The sequence below is a fragment of the Onychostruthus taczanowskii genome, unplaced genomic scaffold (genome assembly GCF_017590055.1).
Source record: "Onychostruthus taczanowskii isolate IOZ18803 unplaced genomic scaffold, ASM1759005v1 scaffold4, whole genome shotgun sequence".
Lineage (NCBI taxonomy): Eukaryota > Metazoa > Chordata > Aves > Passeriformes > Passeridae > Onychostruthus > Onychostruthus taczanowskii.
In genome coordinates this window covers 19,729,142-19,746,832 of record NW_024501459.1, presented here as the reverse complement: position 1 = coordinate 19,746,832, position 17,691 = coordinate 19,729,142, and the positions used below count along the sequence as shown (strand labels likewise).

Genomic DNA, 17,691 nt, shown 5'->3' with positions numbered 1-17,691 from the left:
TCTGGGCGGTACCCACGGGGCGGGGCGGGCGGCTGCGGGCCGAGCCCGCCCGGGTGCAGTCGCCGCTCCGCGCCACGCCGCCGCGCAGTCCCCGCGCCGCTCCGTGGGCCGCCGGAGCCGCACGTCGGGCCGCCCTCCTCTTCCTCCCTACCGCCGCCGCCTCTCGCTATGAATGCACGCCGGGCCCTGCTCTCCGCCGCCTTGCTCGCCAGCCTCCTCTGGGATTTACCTTGCTGCCTCCCGGCTTCCCTCCCTGCCTCCTCGGAGCTCGCCGCCTCCTCCAAAGGTGGTCGCAGCCGCAGAGTGCCGCGGTCCCCACGGGAAAACCGCCCGCGGCAAGGGGGACACGCCATGGACCGGGCGCTCCCACGGGCGGAACCCCACGAGTACATGCTGTCTCTGTTCAGGACTTACTCTATCGCGGAGAAACTGGGCATCAACGCCAGCTTTTTTCAGTCGTCCAAATCCGCCAACACCATCACTAGTTTTGTAGACAGGGGACGAGGTAAGTTCTGCCCCCCCACGTCCCTCACGGTCCCCCCGGGGCTGCGGGTGCCCCTTCCCCGGCACGGGGCTGCCGTCCCGCGGAGCCTGGTGCTGGGGAGGTGGGCAGCGGCCACCGGTGCTGTTCCCCGCCCCGGTATCGCAGGCAAGTGCAGATGTCTCGGTAAATTGGGAGTCGCGTTGTTTTATTTTAAAGCAAACGGCCCCGCGGCACTAAACCCGACTCGAGACTGCCCGAAGTGCTGCGTGCGAGAAACACGAGTGTTCCTCCCCGAATCGTCATGGGGTGGTGGAAAACACGCCCCAGCTTTGCAGGCGGAATTTGGGTGTAAATTCAACCTTGAAAAAAAAAAATTAAATATCGCTCTTCTGGTTTCTTTCCGCCCGCCGGAGAAAGGGTGGCTCTTATCGATGCGGCTGCACGGCGAAAAGAAAGTTTAAACTGACCGAGGGCAAACATCTTCTGCCTGAGTCTGCTCTCGCCTCGGTTCGCGTTATCGGGGTTACCTGGAAGAGCCCCGGCCCCTTCCGAGAGCGCTGGGGCTGGGACCCTGTGGCTCCCCTTGCGGGGGGGCAGCGTGCAGCCCAGGTACCGCCCGGTACCGGGACTCAGCGAGGGGCGGCCGGACTTGACGTCTGCTCCGGGGCCGCATCCTTTGAGATGTGTGCGGGGTTGGTCCTCACGCTCCCCCGGGCCAGGATTGGCAGCGGGGCAGAGCTTCCCGGGAAGCATCGGTGCCGCGGGGCTCCCGGGCCCCCTCCGTGACCTGCAGCCCCGGCCGGAGCCCTCCTGGGCTTTTCTCTCGTGGTCGTATCGCTCGTACCCGGGGCCGCGGGTGCGCATTTCTCGTCGATCCAGAGTAAAATTTCCCTTCCATAAAAACGCCCCCCTGCCCCTTTCATTCCCCCTCCCTTTTTTCGTTACCCTGGTTGTGAGCCATTAAGAACAGACTAATTAACAGGTTCTTAATGAAGGTTGCACTTTCGTTCCTCCCCTTCTCCCACATCTGAAGACCCTCCCTCCGTCCGCGCCTCCTCGGGCACTGGTGTACCTGCCGGTGGCTGGCAGCACCGGGAGCCGGGGCAGCTCGCCGCCCTCCCGCCGTGTCCCAGCCGTTTTAGGGCAAAATACAGCGCCGGGAAAAATCACACGGCTCCCTGGAGCCGCAGAAGCCGATCGCCCCAGATCAAATCGAACCGAACCCAAACTGACCCCCTTCACCGCCTCCCCGAGCCGGAGGCTTCTCCCCGCCCACGGCGCCCAAGGCTCAGCCCCTTGCCCCATTGCCACCCCGGGCTCGGGGGAGTTCTTTCTGCGGAGGGAGCTCTGCGCCTGCCGGCTCTGTGCCCATCGCGCCTCTCTGGGCTCGGGAGGACGCGTGGAAGCGCCCACAGTGTGTGCCCCTCGCGGTCGGAAGCCCGCAGACGTTGTCGAGGGGAAAGGGGACAAGGGGTTTTGCTCTCCGCCTTCGCCTTGTGGGGGTTGTTTTCTTCGTCGCTGTTAAAAGCGGGGATGGGGGGAAGAGGACCCGCTTTCTAGAAATACGGTTTTGAAAATTCTGCCGTCAGAAAGGAGCTGGACCGCTCCCCCTGACGGAGAGGAAACGGGGTGCTAATTCTGCGAGCCGCAGGAAATGGAGCCGCGCTCGATATCATCTTATTCTTGATAACCAGAAGACAGACAGTTAATTTAACAAATTTAGCTCATCTCGCTGCATGTGAGATTCTACTACGGGGGAAGTGATTTGCTAACAGAAGTCCTGGTTTGACTAAGCAAAAGCCTCACTTTTCCCCATTGATTTTGATTTGATGTGTCACAGGCTGTGACCTTCTGCTGGACCTTCTGAGGGTTGCTTAGCATCAAGCCACTGATTGGAGTATTTCAACTCAGTGATCTAATTGAGTGTTCATGTCATAACATATCAAATATTGTCTAGTCTCCCATAATGAAGTGGACCAGCCGATGGCACATCACCAAAAAACTTCAAGAGAGCTTCCGTTCCTCTGAAGTGGTAGCTATTTTACTGCCCACCTCCCCGTGGGCTCCTAGCCCAGTTAATTGGCGAGCTGGAGTTGTGCTGATGATGAACAGTCTTTGCTCAGGGAAAGCGGGGAAGGGGGGCCAGATTTTCTGTCACTTCATTTGCAGACAGTATAGCCGCCCAAATTGACCCAATTAGATGGGCTGCTCTTTACCTAAGCGGCAGCTCCACGGGAGATATGACGGTGGCAGTCCCACCTGCCGCACGCCATCGTGCATGGCAGCATTTCGGGGGGACAGGAGTCCGCAGAGGAGCGCGAAGCAGCTTTCAGTCCTGCCGAGAAATACCCTTTCCCGTACGAGGCGGGCTGTGCCTGCGTGTCCCGAGAGCGTCCGGCGGGGCCGCTCGGCGCTCGGCTCTGACCGGCAGCAGCTCCCGGCCGCAGCAGTCCCGGGCCCGCCCGTCCCACCGCCCTCCGGGGCTGCGGGGCAGAGCGCTTCGGTGCAGACACCGACAGCCGCTTCCCTTTGCTTCGCTTCTTCCCTTCCCGCTTGAAGCTAATAAGATCGTTTTCAGGGTAGCGCGAGAGGAAGTGAAGACTCACTACTGCTTAATACATACATAATTTTCTCCCCCGTCGGTAGAAAAAGAGAGGAGAAAGAGGGGAAAGGGCTTGCGATTCCCTCTTCTCCACCCCCTACCGCCCCCCACTCGCTCCCCCTTGTTACGGTCGCAAGATCAGACAGGACCTAGCTGAATGTAGGAAAATTACTGTTGGCACATGAAGTAACTCATTAAAACGCAGATGGTGCTCTCACTGGCCTCAGGACCCCCAGCATTGGAGCTCCACAGTAAGGCAGGACAATTAGGAGCTGCAAGGACTCCACCAGGCAGGGGAAGGGAAAAAAAAAAAAAAAAAAAAAAAAGAAAAAAAAAAGGAGAGAGCGGGAGAGAGCTGGAGAAGGGAGTTATAAACAAGCAATCCCACAGCTAGCAAGAAAGCGGCATGACTGGGAACAAATCGAAAACAAAAAAGAAATAGCTGGAGTGCGAAGGAGCACGATTTTTGAAAGGATCTCCGTGGGAAGGGTTTGCCATGAGGGCCGCTGCTCCGAGTGCCCCTCGCCTCACCCTTTTGTGTCTGCAGAGCCCACAGCACCGGCACCAAGGCAGGGCTCCCGCATACGAAATGCTGCGGTCCGCGCCTAAGGGACGGGGACATCGAAATAGGTCAAGATCGTCTCCTTTTTCCCTCCCCGTTTTCTTTATGTAGTTTCGCGTTCCAGTTGGGAGGCAGCTGATTCAGATGGGCAGGGATCCGAATATCGTTATTTTGCTCTTGCCATGAGGGTTGTGAGGGCGATGAATAGACGGCTAGGAAGAAAGGGGGATCCCGTGTGCAGAAACTGAAAATGGCCCGGCTGTGCATGTGGCAGAAGAAAAGAGTGTGAATCTCACTTGGAGTTCATCTAGTACAACATATTTATGCAAAACAGCGGGTTTCTGGGTGGACCGAAAGCTGCAATGTAGTGTAATCTGTGCAGCGCCTTTGCCCAAGCAATGTTGTCGTTGGCAGAAGGAAAATGAAATATAAACAGGGAAGTATTTTAATGGGAAAGGAGGGAATTCACAACTGTTAATTATTTGGTGACCTTGTATTCGATTTGTTTGAGCCCCTTATAAAAACACTAATGCAGACCAGACGGCCGAAGCGCAGCAGCGAGCTGCCGCTCCTCATCCCCGCCGTGCACCCGGGAGAGGAGCGAGCGGCCCGGCCCGGCCCGGCCCGGCGGGGCCTCCGCGCGCGCGGAGCCGGTGTCGCGGGGGCGGGCGGGGCGCGGCGGGGGCTCCGCGCTGCCGGTGCCGGTGCCGGGAGGTGTTTCGGGGTTGGTGTTTGGCTCCCCGCGCCGCGGGAGCTGCGGGAGGGAGCGGAGCGCGGGGCCGGGGCGCAGGCGGAGCGCAGCGCAGCGTCCCCTCGGCGGCTGCGGCTGTGCCTCTCGCCGCTTCCCAGTGAAAATGGGGCCGTCGGCGGGGGGGGGTATTTTTTAGTTTATCTTTCGTTTGTTTGTTGTCCCTGGAGAAGGCGTGGGGGCTCGCGCACGGGAGGGCGGTCCGGGGAAGCGGCGCCGGGCGCTCCGCAGATCAGGCAGCTCGGCGGGGCGGTGCCCGGCCGCGGAGCCGCTCTGCTAACAGGACGAGTAATTAACGCCTATCACCTATTCCGGTGGCTCATTTCGGACCTGATCCTGATTTTTTTCGTTATTATTTTTTTTTCTTTTTAATCCAGAAACCCTCCTGCGTGGCTTGCTAAGAGGTTGCAAATTTTTTAGTTTGTTTGCTTTTTTTTTTTTTTTTTTTTTTGGGGGGCGGGAACGTGGGTGACGGAGGTCCGAGGTCTCCGCCTCGGAGCTATGGAGTTTCCGCCGCCCGCGGGGAGATGCTGTGCCGCAGCTGGGCTGGCCCCAACCGGCAGCCGAGTGGCCCGCGGGGAGAAAATCCGGCGCAGGCCAGGGCCACTCGGTGCTGGGCACGGCAGTGGGGCGCCTCGCCCTCCTCATTTACCTCCTTCCTTCATAGTAGGAAAAAAACCCAAAACGGTCGACGATCCTTTTTTCCGAAAGGAGGGAAAACCCTCCATTCCTTGGGATTTCGGGGCAGGCTGAAACTGAGGGTAGGCATCCTCTCGTGCCTGAAGTCTGATTTATGAGCGAAAGGGGATGTTTCAATCTTTGCTAGTTATGGCCAGATCTGTATGTTCTGTTGCTGTATCTTAACGCTTCCACATTTATCGCTCAGTAATATTTTCGCTTCATTTCTTAGCTCCAAGCGCTGGGAATATTCAGGTCGATTTTCTCAACACGAATAATTACGCAGCAATTATTTCTCCTCCGTCGAAGTGTTTCGGGTAGCGTAAGCACCGCAAATGGGGAAAGGGAAAGATACTGGGTTAAGGTCTGTTACAGCAGGTAGAAACCCCGCAAGGAAGCTCCCGTCCGCCTCGGCGCATCTCCTGGGACGATGCCGGCAGCCGAGGGCCCGGAGCCTTGCGGGACGTGTCCCTCGGGTGTTGCAGCGATCCCTCTATGCCCGAGGGCCGGGAGTCGCTTGTGGCAAGCGGGGAGACGGCGGCGAGCGGGAGAGCGGGCACGGGCAGGCAGCCTTTCCGGAGCAGGTACGGTACAGCGGTGATCAAAGGTACATCACAGCCAGGTGCCTCCCCGCTCCGAGGAGGAAGAAAAAAAAATAAAGAAAAAAGAAACAGCCCTCCAACAACTAGTTAGTGTTTTTTGGCAGCATTGGGAATCCGTCCGAGGAAGGTGTGGTCTTTCTCGGTTACTCGATAGCAAAGCGAACGATGCATTTAAATCTAATCACTTGGTGTAATAAAAAACCGCGGCGAGGCAGGCGCTGGGAGATGTGGAATTGAAACCCGGAGAAATACCACACATGGAGAGTCAGCCCGTTGTTTCACACAGCTTGGGTAATGCTCCGAAAGAAATACCTGTCAGCTTTGCGACTCCGCAGACAACGTGTGGGCAGACCTTCGCAATTAGGGACAATATATGTTTTAATTTCCAGATTATTGTTGTGCGAGTGTCTGCAAAGTGTCTTTAAACTGAAAATGTGCTTTTGGTTTGCGAGTTTAAATATGGCTTGAAAGAGAATTTGGGAATGGGAAAATTCTTTTTGAATGTGGTTTGGGTATAATTTGCAGTGATGTAAAGTTAAGATCTGAACCCTGATGAATTGGCTGGGAGCCCAGTACCTGATCTGCCATGAAAAGGGAAACTTTGTGTAGCCTTCGTTAACCCCCGTCTCTCCTCAAAGCCCAGACTGCGGCGAGAAAGCGACCCGGGAAACGGGAGAGGCTTCACACAGGGAATTGAGGGAAAAGTCCCAACCCGGTCATTCGTTCAGCTTCGGAGATGCAGAAACCGCAGCCACCGCACGGCGAAGGAAAGCGTGGGCGAAGGCGGGCGGGGGCCCGGGGCAGCCCCCGGCCCGGCCCGGCCGCGGGAGCACCGGGCACGCCGCTGCCCGAGCGCCTCGCGGGGGGCACAGCGGAGTAGGGCTGCTCTCTCCCATCCGCCACTGGCATATTCTTAAATTTCAGATAGACCTACTTCCTCCTTCTGTCCCTCCTTCCCGCTCCTAATATTTATTTTCGCCCGAAAAAAAAAAGAATAAACTGCGGAGAGTTGAAATAGAACAAATACTTACTGCGGAGCTAACATTCATTTACATTAGCGCTACAAATACAAACACACCTCCCCTGTGCATTTTCTGCAATGTGGCTTTCCCCAGCCCAGCTGGGATGACTTTGCTGTTCGCACCAAGTATTTCGGTAACGGGAATATCTGTAAGGACAGCTTCAGCTAGCCTGAGAAAAAGGCAGATTTCCAGCTGGCTGTTAGAAACCCCGGGTTTTACCCCAGTCGCTCCTTGGATTTAAAGGAAAACTGAAGGGGACAAGCCCCTATCCGTTGTGCCCTGCTCACGGGGAGAGAGAGGGACAGTCAGGGTGTCCCCACGCCGTCTCTGCTGCCGCTCTTTGTGTGCTGGGAAGGCAGCAGCTTCGCTGGGAACAAAGGGTCCCCAACCTAGACCCGTCTCTTCCCGTTTTGTGGAGGTTCCGGAGGTCCCGCTTTCCCTCCCCGCCCTCCGCTGCTTTTCCCACCCTCTCGACTGCGCTGGGAGCGAGCCAGTACTGGTTTAGGATTATGTATTCATCTGGAATTATTAGGTTACAAGAGTGAATAAATAGCGTTTATCTGATCGGATTCAAAGCTGCTTATTTGAAACAACCGGCAGCCCTGCCCCTTTCCCTGCCCTCCCGAGAGAGGCACGGGAGCCGGCAGCTGCCTGAGCCAGTGGGACTTTTCCAGCACACTTTCGGTGCTGCTGAAACCCGTCTCAGAGATCCGCTTGAGCGGGGGCACATTTCTCTGCCAAGCGGCCGTGTCGCCAGCGTGCCATGCCACCGAGCAACTCCGACCTGCCATGCAACGCCCCAAACCCTCACCAAACTGGAGTCTCAAAAGATGCTGCTTGGGGAGCATCCCTGAGCAAGCCTTTTGGCAGCCACAGTGCCGGAGCTGGTTTCCTCCCGCACCGCCGGGTGACGAGGGTCTGCAGACCCTTTAGAGCCCATTTTGAGCAGCGGGGAAGTGCGGGCAATTCAGCCTCTCGCTGCTTCCCTCCCGTCTAAGCTGCATGCATGGATGTTACCCCCGAATGGGATTATTTCCTGCGCTGCGACAGGCCACCTGCGTGACAGTTCCTCGGGAAGGGGAGAGGCGCTGTCACCTTCGTGTCCCCTCATCCCTCGGGAAAGGGCTGCCCTTTCCCTGAAAGCTGTGGCTGCTGGGCAGTGCTGCCTTGCTCCTGCACCCCGGCAGAAATATGGGGGACGCCAGGACTTTGGTGCTGGTCAAGAACAGGACGAGGAGTGTATGTGGGGCTGTCTGCTCCGGAGGGACAGCGGCCTGGAGGCAGCACTTTCCTCACCCCCACCCCATGGCGACTGGGAGTATCAAAGAGAGCGAGCATCTCTCTCTGAAAGGAAGCGTGACACCCGCCTCTCCATCCCCTAAGCAACGAGAGCGATTAAAAGGGAATCCGTGCACAGGCTCGGCTCTGCCCACGTCCCGATGCTGGGGATAGCCGCAGAGGAAGATGCTGATCTAGTTCGCTCGGTGGTCGCTGGAGCCTTTGAACGAAGGTCTGAGGCATTTCGGCAGGGCCAGGAGATGGCTCTGCGCCCTGTCGGACGCCCGGGTATCTGACAGATGTTGGATGCAGAAAAAACCACCAAGACGACGAGAAAGAGGAGAAGGAGGAGGAGGACCTGCGCTATCTTACCCGAAGGCTCATCTGCTTTTCTCTGAAGCTCCCAGGACCCCCTTGAAGGAGGAGGCAATGATACCAGAGACCCCTGAGCTGTTGGACCCTCCTCCTGCAACCACGTGTACCTCAGCCCACAGCCCGCGCCTGCGAAGGGCAGAACTACCCCCACGCTCCCCCAAAATCCACAGGAGACTCATGGACCGAATCCTGGTCTGTACTTGCAGTGCTGATGAAACTGTCCAGCACCTCTAGGCAGCTCCCGACGGGTTTCACTTTTATTTTCACAGCTCAATAAAGCAGCTGTTGTCGTCACCTGGACTGTGACGACATTTTTCGGGCTCTGCTCGTGTTTTTTTCACTCTCCTTCCGCACTCCCTGAGCGGGATGCACAACCAGGCTGCCTCTCGCTCCTCGCTGGGAAGGAGAAGCCCCACGGCGAGAAACAGACAAGCCTGGAGTCGGAGGCGGAGGCAGGGATGCGAAAGGCCTGGTTTCAAAGTTTCCGGGATGCCTGACCGATTCCGCATCGCTCCCGCCGGCGCGCAGCCCCGGGGAGGCGGGGAAGCTCCGGCTCGGGAACTCCCTCTCCTTGCTGACTCCTCGTGCCACGGTGCCGGGCGAGGCGGGGACCGGGGCCGTGCTCCGGCCGCTGGCTCCGGGAGCCGGGCAGGTGTGCGGGGCGCTGCGGGAGCCCAGCTCCGCAGCCGGAGATGCCGCCTGGGTGCGCGGCGGGGCCGGGCGGGCGGCGGGGCCGGGGCCTCCCACGGCGGCTCCCGGCGGGGCGAGGGGGACGCGCTCGGCAGGCAGCCAGGCTCCGCAGGAGGATCCCGTGGCCTGGCTGCGGGGCAGGTCTTTTTCCCAGCAATTCCCGCTGTCCCTGCTGCACTCCACGCTCCATCTCCCTGCTGACGTCTAGGGGAACACGCAGCGACGCAGGGCGTCTGTCGAGTGTGCTAATCCGCGCTGATTAACTGCACGTTAATCCGCATTGATTTTTTACATCGCCGTGGCGCGTCTGAAGGTTTTTGCTTTGCATAAATCATCCCCTTGTCTCTCCTGCCCCGCAGGAGGTTCCCAGAGAGCTGTCAGGTAGAGCCGAGGTTGTGAAACATACTGATTAGGAATCGCAGTGACCTTTGATATCGATAAATAACAGGCGGGTGTATATTTCTCTGTTTCTACCCCTGGGGCGGGCTGATTTTGGAAAAGCGGCGAGGGGCTGCTGAACAGAGGCTCCAGTGACACTTTTACTGTAGAAATCTACACAAGCTTTACTAGCTTCTGGGGAAACACAGGGGCTTTGGGAATTTTTGTATTTGCTGGGTTGTAAACATTTTATTGGAAAGCAGCTCAAGGGAATCTGGTTTGCTTTCTGCGCTGCACTTTGTACACCGATGTGTCAAAAAAGAAGTCCAGGTTTTCCTCAGAGGAGCACAGATACGTGTATATGGGGCTGATAGGCAGAGGATGTGGTGGAGCAGGGTCTGCCTCTAGTGATGGAGAGCTGTGTCCTGTCTGGTGCGGGTTCTTTCATATTTCCTTTCCTTCCCATATTCTTCCCTTTCCATATTATTCCCTTCTCCTTCTTTCTCCTCTCCCTACCCTCCCCCGGTCCCGGTCGGGCTGGGGGTGGGGGGTGAGGCAGGCAGGAGCGGCCCGGCCGGGCAAGCCGGCAGTGCTCCCTCCCTTTCCCGCCTCAGAGACCTCTCGGCAGATCCCCCCGAGCGCAACTGACTGTAATTATTTTTATCTCGCAGACGATCTCTCGCCCGCTCCCTTGAGGCGGCAGCAGTATGTGTTTGATGTGTCGACCCTCTCGGAGACGGAGGAGCTCGTGGGGGCCGAGCTGCGGCTGTTCCGCCGGGCCCCCCAGGGCCGCCCGCCGCCCGCCGCCCCGCTGCACGTGCAGCTCTCCGCCTGCCTCTCGCCGCGACCGCTGGACTCCCGCGCCCTGGACCCGCGGGCGGCCTCGTCCGCCGGCTGGGAGGTGTTCGACGTGCGGCAGGGCCTGCGGGAGCAGCGGCCCTGGAAGCGGCTGTGCCTGGAGCTGCGGGCCTCGGCGGACCGCGGGCCGCGGCGCTGGCTCGACCTGCGGGGCCTGGGCTTCGCGCGCCGGCCGCGGCCGCCGCAGGAGCGGGCGCTGCTGGTGGTCTTCACCCGCGCCCGGCGGCGGAGCCTCCTCGGGGAGCTGCGCGCCGAGCTGGGCGCACCCCCGCCGCCCGCTGCCCGCCGCCCGCCGGCCCGGCGCCAGCGCCGCACCGCCTTCGCCAGCCGGCACGGCAAGCGGCACGGCAAGAAGTCCCGGCTGCGCTGCAGCAAGAAGCCGCTGCACGTCAACTTCAAGGAGCTGGGCTGGGACGACTGGATCATCGCCCCGCTAGAATACGAGGCCCACCACTGCGAGGGCGTCTGCGACTTCCCGCTGCGCTCCCACCTGGAGCCCACAAACCACGCCATCATCCAGACCCTCATGAACTCCATGGACCCCGGCTCCACGCCGCCCAGCTGCTGCGTCCCCACCAAACTGACCCCCATCAGCATCCTCTACATCGACGCGGGCAACAACGTGGTGTACAAGCAGTACGAGGACATGGTGGTGGAGTCCTGCGGCTGCAGGTAGCGGGCGGCTCGCCCCTCGGCGGCGGCCGGGTCTGCGTCTGGCGGAGGTGCGGCGGCAGCGGCGAGCGGGGCCCCGTCCCGCGGCCGGCCGAGCGCGGCTGGGGCGGAGGGGACGGCGGAGGGCGGGCGGGGCGCCGGGGTTCCGCGGCGCTGCCCGCGGTGCCGGCGGGGAAGGGCGAGCGGGGCGGGCAGGCGGCGAGGCCCCCGCCCGGTCCCTTTCCCGCTCCCCTCTCTTCCCCCGGGGTTTATCTGGCGATCTATCCTCCTCCCTCCAAAGGTGAAGGCAATTTACCAAGTACAAAAAGAGTCGGGGGAGGGAGAGGGAGCAGACTGATCCCTCTCTCTGAAGTTGCTCTGAAGAGGGCTGTTTCATTTCTGCCCTCTCTCTTTCACATTCCTGCAAGCTTACCAGCCAGAAATAGCCTACGGCCCCCCCCCCGTCCCCCTTCTTCCCCCTTCCCCCCCAAGGGGGAAAAAAAAGAGAAAAGGAGAAAAAAAGAAAACCGAGAGTTGCTTAAGATTGTAATTATCAGCTAGGTTTTATTTTAAGACAGCAAACTGTGAAGAGCGAAGTGTTACAGAAAGCACAACCGGGGTGGATTGGAAAGGAAACTGCTTCGGGTCCCACGAAGAGTGCAAGGATGCCATTGCCAGGTCTCTGGGTAGCTGTGTCTCGACGGCCCTCGCAATTTGCAGCAGTATTATATGCAAATGTGCTGGAAAAGGCGTTTTATGTAAGATTTCTGGTTCTTTCCCACCTTTGGTCTCAGCTCTGGTTTCACCTGAGGAAAGTGCACTTCGAAGCCATGCCTAGCCCTTTCTTAATGTAATTATTTTGTTCGTAGTTTCAGGCTTTCCCCCACCGATTTCTAGAATTGTTGGCTTATCTGGTATTGCAGAGCTACAAACTTGTGGAAAAAGATAAAAAAGAGAAGAGAATAATAATATAAAATGCTAATAAAAAGACTCGACCAGGAGCATTAATTTAAAATGCACATTTTGCTTTGGATGCACTGTTGTTCATGTAAAAGTTGTAAATATTTGTTTATTTAAACAGACTGAAAAGTGCAAAATGGAGATGGACAACATGCATTCCTTTTTTGATGTACAAAACATGATATGCACTCAAAATGTTATAATTTCTAATATTTTTAAAAGTTTATATTTGAGTTGTACAGAATTAAGCATTAATCAAATATTTCATCCTTACTTAACATTATCATTTCCTTAAGATATTATTACAAGATTTTAATTCTGTGCTAATAATGGAGAAAATAATTTTTTTTACTGTCTACCTCAATATAATGCAAGTATTTACAACTCTAAAGATATCTGAGGTAAATTAATATTCAGAACATTTTTACAATACACCTTTACTGGACGATACTACAACTATCATTGTATTATTAAACATTTTTTTTCCAAACAGTCAGCTTGCTTTTATATGTTCTATTATTTGATTAAGTAATTCTGAGTTCTCAAGTAAATATTGGCTCTAATTCTAAAATGCTGCAGAGTTGAGTTGGATCAAGTGCCACTTGAAGGCGCACCTAAAGCCATTCCTCCTGTCTGAAGACTTTCTGTACTCTCACAAGATCTTTAGTTTCGTCTTTGGTATATACCAGTGGCATAAAGCTGCATTGTGTTTTTATGCAATGATTATTGTAAGTGGGAGAATGCATTAAGGGGAAAAATTCAGGCAAACGTTTGTAAATCTCATCTGTACTGGGGTCATTAATATACACTGTATGATGATGATGAGCAAAAGACAATGAATGTTTTATAAATGATGTTTATTTTGATGCAATGGGTAATATATTTATTAAATATTTCCTGGCTATCTCTTAGATAATGAAGAACTATTCAATGAGTAGCTGTTTCAGTAAGAGAAGGATCCTCTCTCAGTGATGTGTGCAGCAGTGGTACAGGCAGCTTGGGGGCTGTGAGCCCCACTCTCAGGGAAAAAAAATAAAAGCCTCATCTTATATGCAGAAGGGCTGAAAGAGCTGCTCACCTTGTGGAATGTGTTTGAAAACAAGGTTCCTTTCATGGAAAGTGGAATTTTTTTGCCATATCACAAGATCTGATCCCACACGTTTTTCTCTGACCAGCTTTCACTCCCTTGGACTGGTGCTTGAACAAAGGAGTGCAGAATCGGGCCCGAGTGTTTGAATAGCAGCAGCTCAGACACCTGTAGAAGACTCCAGCCTTAGAGTTGGCACAACTGCCACAGGAATACTGCTTTCTAGTACTTAATAGTGTTTCAAATTCATTACTAATAGTACGTTTAGAAATTATAGCTTAAAAAGGGCTTTAGTTCTAAAGCCAGGTTCGCCATGTGCAGAGTCCTGACTGGTGTGAAATTTGGTTGCTGTTCTGACCACACCAGTTCAGTCTTCTGCTGTGGATCAAGACTCTGCTCTCTTTATGAGGGAAAGAATGGGCAAATGGTGTCCAACAAGCTGCACTATACTCTCTGAGGAAAGGTAATTGAGATATGTAAGACATTGTCAACTGGAAATGAACATGATCTAAAATCTGAAATTTTACAAAATTGTCAGCTAGAGAAGGCTGAATGAATCTTCTCTTTATTTTGCTGTCTGTTGAGCAAATGAATTATTGTGTGTACAGACAATGCTTTGGCTAAAACCATACACTGAGAGTTTCAATGCAATTTCCTTTCCGTGTAAAAACCAATATCGCTTCTGTTGCAAGCCCATTCACCACACGCATGGTGGCAAGCTGTGCTGTCACTGAGTTGTCCTTTCTGCTCCGCCTCAGACATGGCTTTGGGGAGCTTCATCAGGCAAAGTTCAACTGTGGGAGGCCTAAGAAAACTTGCACCAAAGGGAATTGTTAAAGAGGCAACGTTTTTCTCTCCTGGGTGTACAGGGTAGTGCAATTTGTACCTTCTTCTACATTAGCTGAATTTTTGGTGATGTCTTTAATGGCCAAACAGTGTTTGAAAGCCCTTTGTCCCAATGCCTGTGGTTGGTAACCTCCAAGAGGAGTGGAGAACCAGAAAAAAGGCAAAGATAGTTATAAACTGCAGTATCTGCTTTGGAGTTGCACCTTTTGGATACTGCTTACTGAAGAAGAGAAAACACCTTTTTGAGCATGTGGTGTGCATGCTGTAGCTAATATAACATTATCTGAACCCATTTTGGCATGTCTGCTATTCCTAAAGATGGGATCTCTGCTCACTTCCTTTTTTAGGTCTGCAGTATTCTTTTGCACAAATCTCAACAAGGAGCAATATCATGCTGAGAGGGAGAAGTGAATAGATGCAGCAAAGCTGGTCGATGGTATTTCTTTCCTTGCACTTCCCATCCGCTCTCCTGCCCTCTCCCCAAGAGATACTCAGTAAATTGAAAATATAGCAAAAATACCTGTAATTATTTTTTCAGCTTTTTTTTTAACTACAAATACTGCAAGCCTTTGTTACAGAGAAATCCAAATATGGAAATGCAGTGGATACACAGCTCAGATCTCTTTGTCCTGCCAAAGTAATATGAAGTTTCTTTTCCATTTCTCAACTCCCCATGCTCAAAATCACATTTCAAAAGGGGAAATTATTTCTTTTATTATGTTGCTGGCCAGAAGAGGGAGCAGAATCTATGAAATAGTGGGAATAGACAACGAGGGACAGAAGACAGCTGAAGCTGGTCTGGCTGATGGTGTGATACTTATCAACAGACGTTATACAATTCATCCATCACACTGGCTGTGCTGCTCAAGCACAAGAAAATCACTGACTCATCCTTGAAGTGTAGATGTGCATTGGAACAGATTCTGAGTACATGAATGAAAAAAACAGCATGGGACTCAAGCCCTTTTATAAGTAAGCTCCTTTTTGGACCACAGACTCCCTCTTACATGTATTTGTCAGAGGGGCATTTCTGAAAATCCTTTTTTTTTTTGTGGGTTGAAAAGCTGGAAATTCCCCATAAAGAACAGATCCAGTCTTCCTGCTTGTTATCTCCATGTAGATGAGAGGTTGGTCTGTTTACTGCATTTATAAAATACGTATGTTGATTTTTAACAACTCAGTGTTTAACCTCAAATATTATTTCAGCTGATCACATAGTATGAAACCTCCTCCTTCATAAACTCTTATCTTTGCTTCAGAAGCACATCTGAAGCTTTGAGGAAGTTGAGTGACTGAACTTCACCCTTGTCAGTCATTCAGAGGCTGGGCAGCAGGACAGCAGGTATCCATAGCGTGTAATTTGTTCTCTCACATAGCAACCATGTGCTATAAAGGCGTATATTCCCCTAGAGCAGGGTCCTCTTGTCAGCGTTCAGCTATATTATGTGATTAGATTTCCAAATATTTGTTCTTGTTTCTTTGCAGTGTCAGACCCATTGTAAACTGAGGATGTTCCAGCTGTTCATAACTGTGAGGGAGGAGAATCAACATATTGTCCCTGCTACACTCATCACCTGCCTGTTGCTTGATGACTGCAGCCTTGAAAAGTACCACTGTCTTGGTTAATATACATTACTGCTTAGTGTATGATGCTGTTGGGAATTAGAAACGGTTTACCCAGACCTAATTTTGCACATCAGCCTGATGCAGAGCATGGGACTTTATATTTGCCTGTGTGCCAACATTTTGACAAAACTAGGGTTTGTTTAAACTATGAGTGCTGTCAACCCCCTCTCTGGAACTGAGAAATCTGAAATTGCACTGTGGACCTTTATCTGATAAGACTGCTTTCCTACTAACAACTTTCTGCACCATTTTTAGGGAAGACCTTAGGGAGAATCTCCATCCCATGGAGCATTGTTAAATCAGTGAAAAAAAACACTGCTTTCCAGAATGTGAGAATTTTATTACTGGAGAAAAATGAGTGAAAATGCTCCTAGGACAGCAGAGCTCGAGTGAGTGGGCAGGAGAGACCTCAGGTGAGTAAGAAAAGTAGAGGTCTGGTTGACAACTCATTGGTGGAAGTGGGAAATGGCAGGAGGGCCATAGAAGAACGAAAGGGATAATGTAAGGGCAACCTGCCAAACATCTGAGATGTTTTCACTCTAATGGTAAGAGTATGGAGAATAAACAGGAAGAACAAGAAGTCTTGGGACACAACAAAGGCTACAGTTTAATCGGCATCACATAGGCTCAGTGAAATAAATTGTGGCACTTCAATATTAGCAGAGAGAGTATAATCTGTGTAGGAAGTAGAGGCAGTGAAAAAGGGAAGAGTATTTTCTGCTATATTAGGAATGTATAGAAGGCCAGAAAGAGGGAAGGACAGAGTGGCTGGAGATGAAACAGAGGAACAGTAAAACCCTGCTAAAGATTACTGAATGAGGAGGAGGTTGATGTCACATTTTTGAGCAACTTTTGGGAGTGTCATGAGGATATGAGGTAGTGGTAATTTAACTTTATCAAACCAGATTATCTGCTGTCAGAAAATTTAAAAACCAACAAAACAAAACCAAACAGCACAGCACAAAAAGTTCCTCAAGTTTTTGGAATGTGTTTGGACAACTCTTTCTTTCAAAGCATTAAGGCAGTTATGGGCCAGATAAGATATGATACATATGATTAATAAAGAGAAACTTTCTAGAAAACAGTTTGAGCTCATGTGTCTCTGAAGGAAGAGAGCAAGACCAAATTACTCCTGTATGGCAGATTTCCTCACTCTGGGCATTTGATAGGGAAAGTTTTGAAGGGAGGAGCCTAAAGGAGAAAGAATCTTAAGAAAACAGGGAGTTTGGAAGGAATCCTTAGTTAAAGGTCTTATAGGAACTGATTCTGCTGGCAAGGAGGACAGCATTGGAGAAAATCAGGGGTCTGAGTCAGAAGTTGTGTGGTTATCTATTGACAAAAACCCATCATAAAGAAAGTGAGAAAAGACGCTACTAGGATAAGTAAAAGGGAAGGACTGAAGTATAAAGAGTGCAAAAAGGAATCAGAAAAAGAAATTAGGGAAAAGGGGAAAGGATTATCACTTCATGGGAATGTTAAACAAAGGACAAATGACAGAGTGGGCTGAAGCGTGAAACACCACCTTTGCAAGTAGGAGTCACTTGATCTGAGGGGCTGAACACATTTAGAACTAGCAAGGGAATTGAAATGCAGCTCACAGAAGAGAAGTGAAGGAACCTTTGAATAAAGGGCATATACTCAGACCAGGAAGTCCTGAGGAAGTTTACTCTGGTATAATTAAAGAATTAACCACAGGAATTTCTGAAATATTAACAAGTGCATTTAGGAACACAAAATATTTAAAAGGTAGCAAGAATTACAGACCAGCCAACCTGTCTCAGATGCCTCCAATACTTTGGGAATTACTGCAAAATATTCAAGTGCTTCATAAAATAGCAACTGCAGAATGATGATGGGATAAAAATATCCAGTGTGAATTTATCCAGAACAAATCATATCTAATTAGTCCCATGTTCTTCTTGGTAAGAGTGACATGCAACTCAAGCATGTAAGTTTCCAACATGATTTTGCTACACTAAAGGGACAGTTGGGTGTAAGTACAGTGAAATGTAATAACAATAATATACAGTTAAGCACTTTATGCAAAATACTACACTTAAGAAAGGATAACATCAAGCAAAATGTAAAAAAATCCTAGCTAATAATGCTCATACAAGAGAGAATCTGGACTGTATAGTGAAATGAGTTCTGAATACAAGGTAATGAACGATTCATTTAGTTGCCTAGGATATTCCAGAAAGTAAATGAGAATATTAGGTGTCAGAAATATTCTGACATCTAGAC

At 52.2% G+C, this 17,691-nt stretch overlaps 1 protein-coding gene across 1 annotated transcript; it reads left to right on the top strand.

Moving 5' to 3' along the window:
- The first annotated feature begins 86 nt into the window (after window positions 1-86).
- On the top strand, window positions 87-10,953 carry GDF6 (growth differentiation factor 6). Its single transcript, XM_041412870.1, has 2 exons — window positions 87-505; window positions 10,091-10,953. The coding sequence occupies exons 1-2, from the start codon at window positions 169-171 to the stop codon at window positions 10,951-10,953; spliced, it is 1,200 nt and encodes a 399-aa protein (XP_041268804.1). The 5' UTR covers window positions 87-168.
- The last annotated feature ends 6,738 nt before the right edge of the window (window positions 10,954-17,691 follow it).

Excerpts from the sequence above, each read along its gene's own strand:
- GDF6 (XM_041412870.1), top strand. The coding sequence starts at position 169 with ATGAATGCACGCCGGGCCCTGCTCTCCGCCGCCTTGCTCGCCAGCCTC. Across the intron at positions 506-10,090 it reads TTTTGTAGACAGGGGACGAG|ACGATCTCTCGCCCGCTCCC; the intron begins GTAAGTTCTGCC and ends TTTATCTCGCAG.